The sequence below is a fragment of the Oncorhynchus tshawytscha genome, linkage group LG14 (assembly GCF_018296145.1).
Source record: "Oncorhynchus tshawytscha isolate Ot180627B linkage group LG14, Otsh_v2.0, whole genome shotgun sequence".
In the NCBI taxonomy this organism is placed as follows: domain Eukaryota; kingdom Metazoa; phylum Chordata; class Actinopteri; order Salmoniformes; family Salmonidae; genus Oncorhynchus; species Oncorhynchus tshawytscha.
In genome coordinates this window covers 2,660,933-2,681,305 of record NC_056442.1, presented here as the reverse complement: position 1 = coordinate 2,681,305, position 20,373 = coordinate 2,660,933, and the positions used below count along the sequence as shown (strand labels likewise).

Genomic DNA, 20,373 nt, shown 5'->3' with positions numbered 1-20,373 from the left:
TCCCTCAACGTCACAGGGAAAGGACCAATTGGCTGGTAGATAAATATTCAGTGTGCGCCGCCTATCCCGGGACTGTGGCTCATAACGAATCAGACCAAATGGAATTCTGCACTGCCTTCTTAAAAGATTCCGTACATTTTAATTCCACATACACATATTCCTCTGACGTTTTGCCCAGCATACAACACACCGCTGGCGTAACCAGAAAAAGCTGCTCGGTTACATTGAGAATCGAGACAGCAGCAGAGACAGCCGAGAGAAAAAATACTAAATAGACTCTTGCACCGTAAGTATTCCGTAATTTATTAGATCCTTACGAGATAGCTGCTAGGTAAAGTTAGGCAATTTTACCCCACAATTATTGTTCAAATGTTTCAAATTGATGCTGCCATTGTATTCAATCGATTCAAGTTTGAAACAATCTTGCTACTTAAATGCAGCCATTGCCCATCTGTTTAGCTGCTTTTCTGTAAAAACCAGTAGCTGCTAAAACGGTCCGATTTATGCATGTGACATCCATTCTATTAAAGGGAGTTTAAAAGCCCAAACGGTGTATCCCATAGTTGACATATTCGCACATGTCTTATTTGTTTTATTTCTGCGTGTCTACATTAATCTACATGTCATGTGAAGCCTTCATCCGGGAACGCTCTTCCCTCAACATGTTTTATGGTCCTTTAACACACAGGACAAGTAGAGTGCGTAAGCGTAATGTCACGCATCGAATGTGTCAATTCTGGCTTTGTTTGTAACAGGGTTTGTTTTGCTTTAGCGCTAGCAAAGCTTTGCTTCCGTGCAGTAGGATAGGAACACCAATGAACAGTGAAGACAGAGAGAGGCCGTCGCATAGGCTGCTATTCTGTCTCGCCAGCTGTCATTCTCTATTAGGCCTACAGTAACAACTTCATCGAAATGTTCTTCTTATAAATAATTACTTAATTTAAAGACATTGGACCTTGACCTACCATGTTACATTTGTAGTTTGGCTCCTTGTTTTGTTATTATTCATTAATTTATGTATTTATCCAGCCAGACTAGTTTGGTGTTCTCCAGCTTTAATGGATAATTATTTGTGCCTTCATATTTTTTAAATCAGACAGGATGTGTGATGTAAATGTATGTTTTGAAAGTGTCAGATTGGCTACCAACATTCACAATCTTAGACCAGGCATAAACAACTGTCACCCAGACTGCACCTCGACATAGGTTAGATTGTGTCTCACCATTTTTTTAAAGAGTACCCTATGGCATGTCTGACAAGCTGCATAGGCTTATGTCATCAGTGATGTAGTCAGTGCAGGGACTGTCATGATGCTCAGTGCCCCTTTAGGTAACTCTAGGCCTTATGGGAGTTTTATTTCAGCCGCAGCGCCATGTACTGTGTTGGCTCTAACCACAGATCTAGGACCAGATTACCCTACCGCCAATCATAGCCTTCACCATTAGGGGGTTGGGAAATATCTGACCAGATCTGTGGTTAGGGTGGTTATCTGTGGTTAGGGGTGGTTATCTGTGGTTAGGGGGTGATTAGAGGCCAGAATGATGATGGTGGGTTGATGATAAAGATAACAGGCAAAATGGCTGCAGAACATCTCCTGAAATAGAACAACCCATTGGAGTGTTCTATCAGTCTGTTTTGTCTGGGTTCCGTTTGCATTCAGTCTGAGAGTTCTGAGTTGTTCCGTCTGTATTCTTTCTGCCTTGCGTCTGTGATGAGGTTGTGTGTGTTTGTTCATGGAGCTCTGGGACTGGACTCCATCTTGACTGATGGAGATGGAATCATGTCAGGCCCTGTGAAGGGCAGTACCTCTCCCCTCTCTCCTGCTTCAGTCTCTCTCCTACTACTGTAACCATTTTCATGATTTATAAATGACTCCATATAGCTCCATAAATGACTCCCTATAGCTTGTTTAGCAAAAAAATCGATGCATTCGCAACCATGGAGCAAAACAGGCAGGGTTGGCTTTGAATCAATGGATTGTTGACATGTAAACTTATATTGTTATTGTCACATGCATAGTAAACAACAGGTGTAGACTAACAGTGAAATGCTTACGGGACCTTCCCAACAATGCAGAATAGAAAAAGGAATAAATCCACAATGAGCAATGATGGCTTGGCTATATACATGGGGTACCAGTACCGAGCCGATGTGCAGGGGTACGAGGGATTCGAGGTAGATATGTACTTATAGGTAGGGGTAAAGTGACTTGTTAACAGGATAGATGATATGTAATGAGTGTGTGTTTGGCGACGGTGTGAGTGTGTGTATGTGTTGGAGTGTCTGTGTGGGTAGAGTCCAGCTTGTATGCATAGAGTCAAAAAGAGTTAGTGCATTATTTTCGTGACGATGTCAGCTAACCTATCTGGCTGTAGATCAACTATTTTCCAGTTTCACATCTAATCAACCAATGCTAGATATTTGGTGAGATGAGTTTAATTTAATATGCTATGTAATACCAGGATATTGTTAGATGAGGTTAATGTAATATGCTATGTAATACCAGGGTATTTAATGTAATAGATGTAATACCAGGGTATTGTTAATTAATGTAATATGCTATGTAATACCAGGATATTGTTAGATGAGGTTAATGTAATATGCTATGTAATACCAGGGTATTGTTAGATGAGATTAATTTAATATGCTATGTAATACCAGGGTATTGTAAAATGAGATTAATTTAATATGCTATTTAATACCAGGGTATTGTTAGATGAGGTTAGTTTATTTAATATGCCTATTGTAATACCAGGATGTCAGTTAGTTTATTAATATGCCTATTGTAATACCAGGTTGTCGTGTTAGTTTATTAATATGCCTATTGTAATACCAGGGTGTCGGTTAGATGAGGTTAGTTTATTTAATATGCCTATTGTAATACCAGGTTGTCGGTTAGTTTATTAATATGCCTATTGTAAAACCAGGGTGTCGGTTTGTTTATTAATATGCCTATTGTAAAACCAGGGTGTCGGATTCGTTTATTAATATGCCTATTGTAATACCAGGTGTCGGTTAGATCAAATCAAATCAAATCAAATTTATTTATATAGCCCTTCGTACATCAGCTGATATCTCAAAGTGCTGTACAGAAACCCAGCCTAAAACCCCAAACAGCAAGCAATGCAGGTGTAGAAGCACGGTGGCTAGGAAAACTCCCTAGAAAGGCCAAAACCTAGGAAGAAACCTAGAGAGGAACCAGGCTATGTGGGGTGGCCAGTCCTCTTCTGGCTGTGCCGGGTGGAGATTATAACAGAACATGGCCAAGATGTTCAAATGTTCATAAATGACCAGCATGGTCGAATAATAATAAGGCAGAACAGTTGAAACTGGAGCAGCAGCACAGTCAGGTGGAAGTTGAAACTAGAGCAGCAGCATGGCCAGGTGGACTGGGGACAGCAAGGAGTCATCATGTCAGGTAGTCCTGGGGCATGGTCCTAGGGCTCAGGTCAGTTGAAACTGGAACAGCAGCATGTCCAGGTGGACTGGGGACAGCAAGGAGTCATCATGTCAGGTAGTCCTGGAGCTCAGGTCCTAGGGCTCAGGTCCTCCGAGAGAGAAGAAAGAAAGAGAAAGGAGAGAATTAGAGAACGCACACTTAGATTCACACAGGACACCGAATAGGACAGGAGAAGTACTCCAGATATAACAAACTGACCCCAGCCCCCCGACACATAAACTACTGCAGCATAAATACTGGAGGCTGAGACAGGAGGGGTCAGGGGCACTGTGGCCCCATCCGAGGTCACCCCGGACAGGGCCAAACAGGAAGGATATAACCCCACCCACTTTGCCAAAGCACAGCCCCCACACCACTAGAGGGATATCTTCAACCACCAACTTAGTTAGATGAGGTTAGTTGATTTAATATGCCTATTGTAGTACCAAGGTGTTGTTTAGTTTATTTAATATGCCTATTGTAATACCAGGGTGTCGGGGTGTTGATGAGGTTAGTTTATTAATATGCCTATTGTAATACCAGGTTGTCGGTTAGTTTATTTAATATGCCTATTGTAAACCAGGGTGTCGGTTAGTTTATTAATATGCCTATTGTAATACCAGGTTGTCGGTTAGATGAGGTTAGTTTATTTAATATGCCTATTGTAAAACTAGGGTGTCGGTTAGTTTATTAATATGCCTATTGTAATACCAGGGTGTCGGTTAGTTTATTAATATGCCTATTGTAGTACCAGGGTGCCGGTTTGTTTATTAATATGCCTATTGTAGTACCAGGGTGTCGGTTAGTTTATTAATATGCCTATTGTAGTACCAGGGTGTCGGTTAGTTTATTAATATGCCTATTGTAATACCAGGTTGTCGGTTTGATGAGGTTAGTTTATTAATATGCCTATTGTAGTACCAGGGTGTCGGTTAGTTTATTTAAAAAGCCTATTGTAATACCAGGGTGTCAGTTTGATGAGGTTAGTTTATTAATATGCCTATTGTAATACCAGGTTGTCGGTTAGTTTATTTAATATGCCTATTGTAATACCAGGGTGTTGGTTAGTTGAGGTTAGTTTATTTAATATGCCTATTGTAATACCAGGTTGTCGGTTAGTTTATTTAATATGCCTATTGTAATACCAGGGTGTTGGTTAGTTGAGGTTAGTTTATTTAATATGCCTATTGTAATACCAGGTTGTCGGTTAGTTTATTTAATATGCCTATTGTAGTACCAGGGTGTCGGGTTAGATGAGGGTTAGTTTATTTAATATGCCTATTGTAATACCAGGGTGTCGGTTAGATGAGGTTAGTTTATTTAATATGCCTATTGTAAAACCAGGGTGTCGGTTAGATGAGGTTAGTTTATTAATATGCCTATTGTAATACCAGGGTGTCGGTTAGTTTATTAATATGCCTATTGTAGTACCAGGGTGTCGGTTCATTTATTAATATACCTATTGTAGTACCAGGGTGTCGGTTAGTTTATTAATATGCCTATTGTAATACCAGGATGTCGGTTAGTTTATTCATATGCCTATTGTAGTACCAGGGTGTCGGTTCGTTTATTAATATGCCTATTGTAATACCAGGATGTCGGTTAGTTTATTTAAAAAGCCTATTGTAAAACCAGGGTGTCAGTTAGATGAGGTTAGTTTATTTAATATGCCTATTGTAATACCAGGTTTTCGGTTAGTTTATTTAATATGCCTATTGTAATACCAGGGTGTCGGTTAGATGAGGTTAGTTTATTTAATATTCCTATTGTAAAACCAGGGTGTCGGTTAGATTATTAATATGCCTATTGTAGTACCAGGGGTGTCGGTTAGTTTATTAATATGCCTATTGTAATACCAGGGTGTCGGTTAGTTTATTAATATGCCTATTGTAGTACCAGGGTGTTCCATTTATTAATATGCCTATTGTAATACCAGGGTGTCGGTTAGATGAGGTTAGTTTATTTAATATGCCTATTGTAATACCAGGGTGTCGGTTAGATGAGGTTAGTTTATTATGCCTATTGTAATACCAGGGTGTCGGTTAGTTTATTAATATGCCTATTGTAGTACCAGGGTGTCGGTTAGTTTATTAATATGCCTATTGTAATACCAGGGTGTCGGTTAGTTTAATTAATATGCCTATTGTAATACCAGGGTGTCGGTTAGTTTAATTAATATGCCTATTGTAATACCAGGGTGTCGGTTAGTTTAATTAATATGCCTATTGTAATACCAGGGTGTCGGTTAGTTTAATTAATATGCCTATTGTAATACCAGGGTGTCGGTTAGTTTAATTAATATGCCTATTGTAGTACCAGGTGTGTCCTATTGTAATACCAGGGTTAGTTTAATTAATATGCCTATTGTAATACCAGGGTGTCGGTTTGTTTAATTAATATGTTTTAATACCAGGGTAGTTTAATTAATATGCCTATTGTAATACCAGGCTGTTGGTTTGTTTTAATTAATATGCCTATTGTAATACCAGGGTGTTGGTTTGTTTAATTAATATGCTCTATTGTAGTTGTCGGTTAGTTTTAATTAATATGCCTATTGTAATACCAGGCTGTTGGTTTTGTTTAATTAATATGCCTATTGTAATACCAGGGTGTTGGTTTGTTTAATACCTATTGGGTGGGTGTCGGTTAGTTTAATTAATATGCCTATTGTAGTACCAGGGTGTGGTTTGTTTAATTAATATCCCTATTGTAATACCAGGGTGTTGGTTTGTTTAATTAATATGCCTATTGTAAATACCAGGGTGTTGGTTTGTTTAATTACTATTGTAATGCCTGTTGGTTTGTTTAATTGTAGTACCAGGTGTCGGTTAGTTTAATTAATATGCCTATTGTAATACCAGGTGTTGGTTTGTTTAATTAATATGCCTATTGTAATACCAGGGTGTTGGTTAGTTTAATTAATATGCCTATTGTAGTACCAGGGCGTCGGTTAGTTTAGTGTATGCCTATTGTAATACCAGGGTGTTGGTTTGTTTAATTAATATGCCTATTGTAATACCAGGTGTTGGTTTGTTTAATTAATATGCCTATTGTAGTACCAGGGTGTCGGTTAGTTTAATTAATATGCCTATTGTAATACCAGGGTGTTGGTTTGTTTAATTAATATGCCTATTGTAATACCAGGGTGTCGGTTAGTTTATTTAATATGCCTATTGTAATACCAGGGTGTTGGTTTGTTTAATTAATATGCCTATTGTAATACCAGGGTGTTGGTTTGTTTAATTAATATGCCTATTGTAGTACCAGGGTGTCGGTTAGTTTATTTAATATGCCTATTGTAATACCAGGGTGTCTGTTTGTTTAATTAATATGCCTATTGTAATACCAGGGTGTTGGTTTGTTTAATTAATATGCCTATTGTAATACCAGGGTGTTGGTTGTTTAATTAATATGCCTATTGTAGTACCAGGGTGTCGGTTTAATTAATATGCCTATAATACTGTGTTGGTTTGTTTAATTAATATGCCTATTGTAATACCAGGGTGTTGGTTTGTTTAATTAATATGCCTATTGTAATACCAGGGTGTTGGTTTGTTTAATTAATATGCCTATTGTAATACCAGGGTGTCGGTTTGTTTAATTAATATGCCAGGGTGTTGGTTTGTTTAATTAATATGTAATACCAGGGTGTCGGTTTGTTTAATTAATATGCCTATTGTAATACCAGGGTGTTGGTTTGTTTAATTAATATGCCTATTGTAATACCAGGGTGTCGGTTTGTTTATTTAATATGCCTATTGTAATACCAGGGTGTTGGTTTGTTTGTAATACCAGGGTAATATGCCTATTGTAATACCAGGGTGTTGGTTTGTTTAATTAATATGCCTATTGTAGTACCAGGGTGTCGGTTAGTTTATTTAATATGCCTATTGTAATACCAGGGTGTCTGTTTGTTTAATTAATATGCCTATTGTAATACCAGGGTGTTGGTTTGTTTAATTAATATGCCTATTGTAGTACCAGGGTGTTGGTTTGTTTAATTAATATGCCTATTGTAGTACCAGGGTGTCGGTTAGTTTATTTAATATGCCTATTGTAATACCAGGGTGTTGGTTTGTTTAATTAATATGCCTATTGTAATACCAGGGTGTTGGTTTGTTTAATTAATATGCCTATTGTAATACCTATTGTAATACCAGGGTGTTGGTTTGTTTAATTAATATGCCTATTGTAATACCAGGGTGTTGGTTTGTTTAATTAATATGCCTATTGTAATACCAGGGTGTCGGTTTGTTTAATTAATATGCCTATTGTAATACCAGGGTGTCGGTTTGTTTTAATTAATATGCCTATTGTAATACCAGGGTGTCGGTTTGTTTAATTAATATGCCTATTGTAATACCAGGTGTTGGTTTGTTTAATTAATATGCCTATTGTAATACCAGGGTGTCGGGTGTTATTTTGTTTAATTAATATGCCTATTGTAATACCAGGGTGTTTAGTTTATTTAATATGCTATTGTAATAATTTGGTTGTTAATATGCCTATTGTAATACCAGGGTGTCGGTTTGTTTAATTAATATGCCTATTGTAATACCAGGGTGTCGGTTTGTTTAATTAATATGCCTGTAATACCAGGGTGTTGGTTAGATGATGTAAGTTTATTTAATTGTCATACCAGGGTGTTGGTTAGATGATGTAAGTTTATTTAATTGTCATACCAGGGTGTTGGTTAGATGATGTAAGTTTATTTAATTGTCATACCAGGGTGTTGGTTAGATGATGTAAGTTTATTTAATTGTCATACCAGGGTGTTGGTTAGATGATGTAAGTTTATTTAATTGTCATACCAGGGTGTTGGTTAGATGATGTAAGTTTATTTAATTGTCATACCAGGGTGTTGGTTAGATGATGTAAGTTTATTTAATTGTCATACCAGGGTGTTGGTTAGTGCTGGGCGATATTGCCAAAAATCCATATCAAGCTAAATTCATTGAATTATCACGATAACAATACATTTATACGTTTATAACATTTAATGTGTACCACAGTTATTATTTTTTATTACCCTTAAAACTACTACAACTACTTTGAATGTTGTAGCTATCATTTGTCCTATAAACAATAACCCATATTAACAAACGTATATAATTTTCATAATTCACATTTCTCTAGTAGCACCCTATAGATTATTTATGTAATGACTGATATCAGCAAAATGTTCACGATAAGTGGTCAGTGTCGATCATTTTCAGTTTATCGTCCTAGCTCTAGTGTCAGTACAAGACAACAACCTTGCTGTTCTAGGCCCATGACAAGAAATACAACCAATTTCTTTAGGAAAGGCTAAAAGCATTCTCCTTATTTTTAAAAATATATTTATTTAACCTTATTTAGCTAGGCGAGTCAGTTAAGAACAAATTCTTATTTACAATGACGGCTACCAAAAGGCCTCCTCGGGCACAGGGGCTGGGATTACAAATAAATCAAATGTAAATATAGGACAAAACACACATCCAGGGAAAATCAGTTTATTTGTAAAATATTACATACTGTAGGCCCCTAGTCTGTTACTAGACATCCGATAATGTACCCAAGTCTGTGAATTGTGTCCAACTGGGCCTAGGCTACATCCAGGATCCTTGGTTTCATCCAATCGCTCCTCATATCCGTAGGCTTCGTGTATGTTTATAAAGTAGGCTAGCAGCCTTTTATTTCCCTGGTTGAGCATGTTGTGGCGTGTCTGAATCAGGATTATCCCTTCCATTATGGACTCATGCAGTTGCCTGTCCAGAGACATTTAGCCTCTCATTCTTGTTTAATTATGATTGATGGGTTGTTATTAAAGTTGCATTAATCAAATCAAATGTTATTTATCACATGCTTTGTAAACAACAGGTGTGGGACTAACAGTGAAATGCTTACTTACGGGTCCTTTTCCAACATTGCAGAGCCAAAGATACTACGTATACTGTGTTTACTTCACAGCTTCATGGGAAATGTAGTTTTCTGAACAGGTCTGGGTGGGGAGAGCGGGGTTGGGTAGAGAGGGGGCTCCTTTCTTGCTTGTAGTCAGTGAGTGGGATAGAAATAGGATTTTCTTGGGTTCACTGTCCTGCGTTTGCGCTGGGGCTTTTCAGGGGTGACTGCAAGCATACCAAACATCCAGATAGAAATGGATAGTGTAGAACAGACATTCTCTTGCATGAAGAAAAAGGGAATAGGGAATCCCATCTGCTCTACATGATGTGCAAGGCTGTGAGCGATGCAGTCCACTGACTAGTCTCCTGCTGTGGACTGTGATCAAGGTGACAAGCTCCTGGCATCAGTCTGTCTGTTCTGTTTTGGGAGGAATAGAGGTAATACCGTCACGCTCAGCACTAAGGATTAACAGTCACAAGTTATACTCACCCCCACCCTCTCTCACACCTCTCTCTGAGAGTTTGTTTCAGCAGCTAGGTTATCCTTCATGTTGGCATCAAACACTCCATGACAATAATGTTGTAAGATTCTTGCTAGAATGTAAACTGTGTTAGAACGCTAGGTGCCAACATGGCGAACCATTGGAATCCTAAATCTCAAACGGAGTTGTCCTAACTTTACACTGGCCATGGTAGGCTATTTCAGTATTTCGGACGCACATTGTTGAGACATCCTCTTGAGTGATGAAATGCACACACCTATTATCTGTCCTCTGGCTGCCTTTTGTTTTGTTGTCATGACAACCATGAATGCAGTGAGGTGTGCAGAGTGTAGTCTGACTCAGCGTAAGCGGGTATTGCTTATGCCCTTTTATAAATCACTGCGAGATCCCAGGGGAAGACTGCGCTCTTCTTTCTGTGGGTGTATCTCAATACAATTGCCTTCCTCTCCTTGTCTCATCTCCTCCATCACGAATGTTCTTCAGTCCTGGTCTGGGACACCCTCAGAGGATGCAGGCATTTGTTTGTTCATTTCACATCAATGTAGATGAACTGGAGGAGATTAGAAGAAGATACTTCAGATGCACCCCATGTCAAGTAAGGGGAGAAATGCCTGTGGTACACTGATATATGGTATAATTAAGCAATAAGGCTCGGGGGGCAATATACCACGGCTAAAAGCTGTTCTTATGCAAAAACCCAATGTGGAGTGCCTGGATACAACCCTTAGCCGTGGTTTATTGATCATATACCACAAACCCCCAAGGTGCCTTATTGCTATTATAAACTGGTTACCAACCTAATTAGAACAGTAAAAATATGGTTTGTCATACCTGTGATATACCAGTTTTCAGCATTCAGGGCTCGAACCACCCAGTTTATAACGTGTGATATACACTGAGTGTACAAAACATTAAGAACACCTCCCAAATATTGGCTTGCACCTCAGTTCTTCTGGGCATGGACTCTACAAGGTGTTGAAAGCTTCCCACAGGGATGCTGGACCATGTCGACGCAAATGCTTCCCACATTTGTGTCAAGTTGGCTGGATGTCCTTTGTGTGGTGGAATATTCTTGAAACACACAGGAAACTGTTGTGAAAAACCCAGCAGCGTTGCAGTTCTTGACACAAACCACTGTGCCTGGCACCTACTACCATACCCCATTCAAAGGCACTTCAATCTTTTGTCTTGTCCATTCAACCTCTGAATAGCAAACATAGACAATCCATCTCAATTGTCCAAAGGCTTAAAATTCCTTCTTTAACCTGTCTCCTCCCCTTCATCTATATTGATTGAAGTGGATTTAACAAGTGGCATCAATAAGGGATCATAGCTTACACACTGTTGTCATTCTCTCAACCAGCTTCATGAGGTAGTCACCTGGAATGCATTTGTTAAAAGCTAATTTGTGGAATGTCTTTCATTTGATAAATGTGTTTGAGCCAATCAGTTGTGTTGTGACAAGGTGGGGGGTATACAAAAGATAGATAAAAGACCAAGTCCATATTATGGCAAGAACAGCTCAAATAAACAAAGAGAAACGACAGTCAGTCATTACTTTAAGACATGAAGGTCAGTCAATTCGGAACATTTCAAGAACTTTGAAAGTTTCTTCAAGTACAGTCGCATAAACCATCAAGCGCTATGATGAAACTGGCTTTCATGAGGACCACCACAGGAAAGGAAGACCCACAGTTACCTCTTGAGGAAGTTTCTTCTGCAATTCAGAATGCAAAATAAATGCTTCAGAGTTCAAGTGCAGAAATCTCAACATCAACTGTTCAGAGGAGACACCACAATCAAATTTCTGCAAAGAAACCACTGCTTAAGAGACTTGCTTGGGCCAAGAAACACAAGCAATGGAAATGAAACCAGTGGAAATCTGTCCTTTTTTTTCGGAGTCCAAATTTTGTTTTTGGTTCCAACCGCTCTGACTTTGTGAGACGCGGAGTAGGTGAACGGATGATCTCCGCATGTGTGGCCCCACCATGAATCATGGAGATGTGATGGTGTGGGGTGCTTTTCTGGTGACTTAACAAGCATTGCTACAACAGCATTCTGCAGCAATATGCCATCCCATCTGGTTTGCACTTAGTCCCACTATCATTTATTTTTCAACAGGACAATGACCCAACACACCTCCAGACTATGAAAGGGATATTTGACCAAGAAGGAGAGTGATGGAGTGCTGCATTAGAGGACCTGGCCTCCATAATCACCTGACCTCAACCCAATTGAGATGGTTTGGGATGAGTTGGACCGCAGTGGTATTTTGGGATTTTATTAGTATCCCCATTAGCTGTTGCAAAAGCAGCAGCTACTCTTCCTGGGGGCCACACAACTTGAAACATGACATAATAATGAACATTAATAGACAAGAACAGAACTACAGACATTTTTTTTTAAAGGCACAAGTAGCCTACATTTCAACGCATACACCAACTATCTAGGTCAAATAGGGAGAGGCGTTGTGCTGTGAGGTGTTTCTTTGTCTATTTTTTTTTTTAAACTGGTTTGCCATTTATTTGAGCAATATGAGATGGAATGGAGTTCCATGCAATAATGGCTCTATATAATACAGTACAGTATTTTTCTGGATTTGGGGACAGTGAAAAGACCCTGGTGGCATGTCTGGTGGGGTAAGTGTGTGTCAGAGCTTGTGTAAATTGACTATGCAAACAATTTGGGATTTTCAAAAAAGAGGGGGCCTAGAGAGCTGCCCTGCGGTACACCACACTTTACATGTTTGACATTAGAAGCTTCCATTAAAGAAAACCCTTTTTTATAATAGATTCCCATATTGTGGATTTAGAGCGGAGATTGAAAACTGAGCTGAGGTTCAGCAACAGTTTATGGTCAATAATATCAAAGGCAGCACTGAAATCTAACAGTACAGCTCCCACAATCTTCATATTATCATTTGTCAGTGCAGTACATGTTGAGTTTCCTTCTCTATAAGCATGCTGAAAGTCTGTTGTTATTTTGTTTACAGAGAAATAGCAATGTTTTTGGTCAAACACATTTTTTTACCAACAGTTTGCTAAGAGCTGGCAGCAAGCTTATAGGTCTGCTGTTTGAACAAGTAAAGACCGCTTTACCACTGTTGGGTAGCGGAATTATTTTGTTTCCAGGCCTGAGAACGGAGACTTAAAGATTAAAGATGTGACAGATAGGAGTGGCTATAGAGTCCACTACCATCCTCAGTAGCTTTCATCTAAGCTGTCAATGCCATGAGGTTTGTCATTATTGATCGATTTAAAAAAAAAAAAAAAATCACCTCTCCCACACTAACTTTACAAAATTCAAACTTCCAATGCTTTTCTTTCATTATGTTTTTTTTTTTTTTTTTGCATGATTATGATGGCTCACCGTCCGTTGTTGGCATTTCCTACCTAAGTTTGCCCACTTTGCCAATGAAGTAATGATTAAAAATAATTGGCAAATTAAATGGTTTTGTGATGACTAAGCCATCTGATTCGATGAAAGATGGTGTTGTTTGTCTTTCTGCCCTTAAATTCATTTTTTTATTCCATCATTCTTCATATATTTTTGATCTTGGCTTCATAAAGTACAGTTTGCAGACAGACTTCTCGCTCAACCATAGGGTTTTGTTGAGATTAGTCACATTTCTTCATTTGTAGTAATTCAAGAAGTTTCTTAAAACAAGTGCAGCGTGGATGCTTTGAATCAATCAGATATTTTGAACATCATCCACATAAGTCACAGCTAAATCTCTTATACACACTATTTTAGGCCCAGCTGTTGGAACTTTGTCTTTCCTGGATATAGCCACTATATTGTGAACACTGCATTCAATGGGTAATGACACTTGTTCCTGTAGTGTTTGTAAACATGAGATAGCCTTCCTTTCTCAGAACAAGTAATAGACTGATGAGCTTCAGAAGACAATTATTTGATTCTAGCCATTTTGAGCCTGTAATCAAACTACAAATGCTGAGATAACTCAACTCATCTAAAGAAGGCCAGTTTTATTGCTTCTTAATCAGGACAACAGTTTTCAGCTGTGCTAACATAATTTCAAAATGGTTTTCTAATGATCAATTAGCCTATTAAAATGATAAACTTGGATTAGAAACACAACGTGCCTTGAAACACAGGAGTGATGGTTGTTGATAATGGGCCTCTGTACACCTATGTAGATATTCCATTAAATATCAGCATTTCCAGCTACAATACTCATTTACAACATTAACAATGTAGTTCACACTGTATTTCTGATCAATTTTATGTTATTTTAATGGACAAAAATGCTTTTCTTTTCAAAACAAGACATTTCTAAGTGACCCCAAACTTTTGAATGGTAGTGTATGTATTTTCCCGAAGGATTCTTTTGATCTGAGAATGTCCTATCCTATCTGAGGAAATGAGAAGCATCACATCTTCCAATAATTTTTTTCTGAATTGGGACTTTTAAATAAATTATCTGCCTCTGATAGTTTTTTTTTTTTTTTTTTGCTGAAAAAAACTGGAGTTTCAATCAGACGGACGATATAAATAAGCAATGTGGCCCGAGGGCGGGTATATGGCCAATATACCAGGGCTAAGGGCTGTTCCTATGCATGATGCAACACGGATACAGACCTTAGCAGTGGTATACTGGCCATATATCACAAACCCCTGAGGTGCCTTATTGCTATTATAAACTGGTTACCAACGTAATTAGAGCAGTAAAAATAAATGTTTTGTCGTACCCGTGGTATACGGTCTGATATACCGCAGCTGTCAGCCAATCAGCATTCAGGGCTCAAACTACCCAGTTGTGTAATTTATATGTTATCGATAGATAGGGGTATAATGTGTGTGTTTTTTAAGGCTGCCAGGAGAGACCCCAAGGAGAGGCCCAGCCACCATGCCGCTGTTCGGTAAATCCCACAAGAATCCCGCCGACATCGTCCGGACTCTGAAGGAGAACATGGCCATCCTGGTCAAACAAGACAAGAAAACAGAAAAGGTGTGACGCATCTTCATAACATGAGTCCTTACACCACGAATCCTCACTAAACAAATCCTTACAACACCTCACTAAACAAATCCTTACAACACAAGTCCTCACTAAACAAATCCTTACAACACAAACCAGTACTTCCCTTAGAAAAGGCCCACAAGCAGGTGTTGTGTAACATTGCTGTTGGGGCCTCGGTGTACCTCCTTCTATTTGATCCGATCAGTCAGTTGGTGTGGTTATTATTACGGTGCACCTCTAGCTGACACTGGGCTGTGAAAGCAGCATCGCTGCCTGGCCGTTCCTTCATTGACACCCAGCTGTAAAGGCCCTCTCCACCATGGGACTGTTAGAGAGGGGCTGTCCAGACAGAACTCCCAGTAACCTGGCTCTGGGCTGGAACTGCTTCAGCTCTAACCACACACAGCCAGGCTATAGTGATCTCAATACAGTCCATTCCTGTCATATGCAATGCTGATATCCAGAGAAAGTCAATAATAATGTGTCTTATGATTGGGCCTGAGGCTGAGACACAAGTGTATACAGAGCTGTACCTCCATAGGTAGTCAATTAAATGTCTCCCTCTTGTGGGCAACTCAAGTATAATACCATGGCAGTTTTTTTTAAATAAACAGCATAACATTATTAGCAGCAATACTGTTAGAAGTACATATTGTGCCTGTGTGTCTAACTGGTGTCCCTGTCCCAGGCATCAGAGGAGGTGTCTAAGTGTCTTGTGGCCATGAAGGAGATACTATATGGGACCGGTGACAAGGAGCCTCACACAGAGACGGTGGCCCAGTTGGCCCAGGAGCTCTACAACAGCGGCCTGCTCATCTCCCTGGTGGAAAACCTGCAGGTCATTGACTTTGAGGTGAGACTGAGCCAAAGCCGGACCATCAGGGTCGTGTTCATTAGGCAACAAATGGAAGAAAACAGTCTGAAACAAGGAGGCTTTCGTTTTTAAACGTTTTCCATTGCATGTCCCCAGGGGAAGAAGGACGTGTGTCAAATCTTCAACAACATCCTGCGGAGGCAGATCGGCACCCGCAGCCCCACCGTTGAGTACTTCTGCTCTCACCAAGAGGTGCTGTTTGTGCTGCAAAAAGGGTGAGGTTCTCTCACACACACACACACACACACACACACACACACACACACACACACACCATGTACCACAGCTGACCACAGCCAATGGTATGATACTCAGTGACGTCTGCATGTGTCCCTCTTCCTGCAGGTATGAGACCCCTGGGTCTGCGCTGAACTGTGGCATCATGCTGAGGGAGTGTATCAGACACGAGCCCCTGGCCAAGCTGGTTCTCCACTCAGAACACTTCCAGGACTTCTTCAATTACGTAGAGATGGAGACCTTCGACATCGCCTCAGACGCTTTCGCCACCTTCAAGGTCAGATTACACAAGATTTGAAAGCATCTTTGGGTCCTGGAAAAACCTTGTATTAAACCCATATTAATAAGACTAGGATGGTCCGAGATGATATGCTAATCTTTACATTACTGTTGTATCTGTCCATGCCCATTTGTTGGAGAGTTGACAAAATGTATAGATCAGAAATGATTCGATGCAGCAGATGATATGCAATATTCAATGTTTGTTTTTGTGTGAATTAAAGTGAGCACGTTTCCTCCCCCATTCACAGGACCTGCTCACAAGACACAAGGTCCTGGTAGCTGAATATCTAGAACAGAATTATGATGCTGTAAGTGATATGTTCAACATTCTGCTGCCCTGGGAGCATTTACCTTTTATCAGATGGACTTCATGGAAAGAAAATGTTGTTTGTTGTTACACCCTCTGCCCTCTTGACAGAATTCGTGAAGGAATGAGTGAATGCAATTACGACGTCACACACTCGTACTCTCATTTCCATTTACCAGATGAATACACTGAAGTGTGTGTGTGTGCCGACAAACAAAACATGTTGATTGATGACCCATTCTCTACAATGAATGAGTGCATTTATACCACCCTTGACACACTAGCCACATACACTCCAGGCATCTGTGGTCACTGGCTTTCCCCACTTGCATAAGACCACCTTGTGTGTTGGTTGTAGTGTGGGGCTCAGGGAAGACCCCAGGGGAGAGCAGACAGGCCGGCTGGAGGCTGCTCGGGTTACAGGCCAGACACTAGCTCTACACTGGGCCGCACTAGGTTACAGAAGGCTGCTTTCATGCCAAAGGCTGCTGGAGGCTTATCTCACACACACACACACACTCTGGCCCAAACAGCACACCCTGATAAGGGTCCTTTTCAGACCTGACTGAGAGATGTTAGAGAATATATCAACTTCAACAGACATTCCATCCCATTTAACTATCTGAAACGCCTATTTAATTCTATGAACATTTTTTTTTAAAAATATTGTGAATTTATTTTGAGCCACTTTTGACTGTTGAGATGCAGCCACCCCTCAGCCTGTTCCTTTATATCTTTGCAGATCTTTGACCAGTATGAGAAGTTATTACACTCTGATAACTATGTGACAAAGAGACAGTCATTAAAGGTGTGTTCTATTATTCACGTTTTACATGGATTATTTATAGACTAAAACTTTGCATGCTATTATGGTGTTGATTATCTTGCTTCGTAGTAAATATTTGCATACTCTGGTCTTTGTGTTTGTTTATGTAGTTGTTGGGAGAGCTTCTGTTGGACAGGCATAACTTCACAGTGATGACCCGGTACATCAGCAAGCCTGAAAACCTGAAGCTGATGATGAACCTACTGAGGGACAAGAGCCCTAACATACAATTTGAGGCCTTCCACGTCTTCAAGGTAGGAAACAAAAGCCGTTCCCTGAGCCGTTCATATACAAAGTCTGGCAAACTGGCATCCATGTTGGCCCCAAACATTCCATGGCATTACCATTGGGTTCTTACTAGAATGTAATTGCCGATATCAATGTAATGTACAGAGCTGACAGGCTGACCCCTCCACCCAGGTGTTTGTGGCGAACCCCAACAAGACGCAGCCCATCATAGACATCCTGCTGAAGAACCAGCCCAAACTCATCGACTTCCTTAGCAACTTCCAGAAGGACCGCATGGACGACGAGCAATTCAACGACGAGAAGACCTACCTAATCAAACAGATCCGAGACCTAAAGAAACCCGCCTCTTAAAACCCTTACCCCCGTTAGTCCCCAAACCCTTCCCCTTAGCTATGACCTTACCCTAACCTTTACTTTTTATTGTCGACAAAATACATTGACAATAATGATTCAATTGCTTAATATCAAAGACATTATTTTTCTTGGTTCCTTAAACTTGCTGAGAATAGTTCTTAATCAGATTTTTTTTTTTCATTGTTTTTACTTTAAATGAACCCTTTTCTTATTAGTGTGTAGTGTTCCACAACGGGAAGGGATTTCCTCTCTTGGGGGGAACCAATGCTTAGAGTCCTTAGGTGATTGGCTGAGTGAGCTGTGGAGACCACTGGTCATCACTTTAATTGGCAAATATTTTTTTGAAAATGTTTTCTTTTCATTGCCACTTGCAGGCACGAGCCAGGCTAGATAGTTCCCACTTCTTTATAATACTCTCCCTATCTAACCACAGTACAACTGAAGTATCCAGAATCATAGGAATTGCTATTTCCCTATTAGAGGATCGAAATGGTATTCTCAAATGTTCCATAGAACTCCCTCTTCAGACTCACATTCCCTGCTAGTCTTACTCCTGTGGTTGTACTTCCACTATTTACACTTAAGTTATGTTTCAACGCTGTAGTAGGTCCTCTGACATGACAACTCTACATTTGATCTTACAAGGAACATATAAGATGTCTGGTGATCAGCAGGGCCATTCTTCTTACTGCTAACCTTCGTATAGAATATGACTTATCAATAGTTTTGATAATTGATTCTCCACAGATGGCTGGTAGCACTTTCTATATCATTCAACGCTAAAGGAGCAATTCCTTTTGGTTTATTTTTGGGCTGATGAAGTAGAATCCTGTTACAGGAAACTATCTTGATGATTAAAAAAAAAAGAGTTTGTCTTGTGTATTAGAACTGGTTTTAACCCATAAGTAAGTGCTATTGCAGACAGAAAAAACTTAATTTTTTTTTCTGTACGAAAGTGATTTCTTTTAACTTGTTTTCTTATTTAGATGGAGGGGGGGATGGTTGGAACACACTAACAGTAGGGGTACATACAGAGATGCCTTTTTGTTTTCCCTTTTTGTTGTATTTTAAATACTTTTTTCTAGGGCGGAGCTTAATTCTTATTTAGAAAAATATGGTCTGGTTGAACATATTAGTCGTGATTAAGCAATGAACCTTGAACTCACTATATTTGAGTTGTGCAGTTGAAATAATATTTTATTTTAAACTTATTGCAGTTCATTGATCGCATCATAAAACTAGGAACGGGGAGGCCAAAACTCAGGACTATGATTGTCCAGGAAAGTTAATATTCCAGTAAACTGGATAAGGTAGAAGAAGCATCTTGCTCTGAATATATATTTTTTTGACATGTAGCTTGTTTTGGGGGGAAATCTAAATTAAATAACCTCAGACAAATTGAGCCAATGCATATTTTAATCGTGGTGGTTGAGCTTAGTTACAATACATCTAAATTGAAAATATTAACTAACTAATATGGCTCTTCAATGTAATATTGAATAATACATGTGATGGGCACCATGCCATGAGACAAGTGATTGTTCTTTAAATTGCCAAATACTTTTTATACAATGTTAGATTGGACTTGACACACAAGGGATAGTATTCTCAATGCCCTTGTCGTTTTGGTGAAACTCCATCATTCTAGCCCTGTTCTATATCTGGTGCTAACATGCAATCTTGACTCATATTTCTAGACTAGTGTAGACAATAATTAATTGTGAACAGATCTTCCCTGACCACCTCTCGAGGTAGCCGGGGACAAATTGATTGGATGAAAGTTCAGTGGGCAGAGCTTAGTGACATGTCACTGGGTGGAGTTTACAAGTGAGTCAAGTAAAGACAAGTGTTTCAGGGAGGTGGAGTGCTTGTGGGAGGGTGTTAAAACAGGTTGCGACAGATGGTGTGGCCAGTTTGAATCCAAATGCAGCTTTTGTTTTCCAACATACTTAAATTTTTTTAGTACATATCTACTGACATTCTGAAAATGACTAAAAGGAATGAACAGCTTTATAAAATCTATACCCGATCATGAATTCTGTCAAGAGGGCAGATGGTGTAACAAACAAAAAATATATTTCCATGAAGTCCATCTGATAAAGGTAGGCTCCCAGGGCAGCAGAATGTTGAACATATCACTTACTGCATCACAATTCTGTTCTAGATGGTGCCCTCCCTCCTGCTGGTGCTGTGGACTATGACCACAAGGTCACAGGTTCAAGTCTTGCCATGCCAATGACCTTTCTCAAGTTATATTTTGAACCCGTAGTCACTCCCTATATTCAAATGATGAGATTCCCAATGTTAAGACATATTGATCCCTTGAATCAATGATTTGAGGGACTATTTAAAATGGTTTGACAATCCGGATCTGTTTAAACTTGTAAAGATATCAAGATACAATTAGTCCTCGAGTGGCCTCTGGAGGTAGTCAG

The 20,373-nt window shown here is 39.5% G+C and overlaps 1 protein-coding gene across 1 annotated transcript; it reads left to right on the top strand.

The window, feature by feature from the left end:
* The first annotated feature begins 151 nt into the window (after positions 1-151).
* cab39l (calcium binding protein 39-like) lies at positions 152-17,935 on the top strand. Its single transcript, XM_042296794.1, has 9 exons — positions 152-286; positions 14,659-14,797; positions 15,498-15,662; positions 15,780-15,898; positions 16,029-16,197; positions 16,451-16,510; positions 17,252-17,317; positions 17,446-17,589; positions 17,756-17,935. The coding sequence occupies exons 2-9, from the start codon at positions 14,696-14,698 to the stop codon at positions 17,933-17,935; spliced, it is 1,005 nt and encodes a 334-aa protein (XP_042152728.1). The 5' UTR covers positions 152-286; positions 14,659-14,695.
* The last annotated feature ends 2,438 nt before the right edge of the window (positions 17,936-20,373 follow it).

Bases quoted from the DNA above. Each gene is read 5' to 3' on its own strand.
- cab39l (XM_042296794.1), top strand. From the start codon at position 14,696: ATGCCGCTGTTCGGTAAATCCCACAAGAATCCCGCCGACATCGTCCGG. The intron at 14,798-15,497 runs GTGTGACGCATC...TCCCTGTCCCAG, and splicing joins AAGACAAGAAAACAGAAAAG to GCATCAGAGGAGGTGTCTAA. The intron at 16,511-17,251 runs GTAAGTGATATG...ATATCTTTGCAG, and splicing joins TAGAACAGAATTATGATGCT to ATCTTTGACCAGTATGAGAA.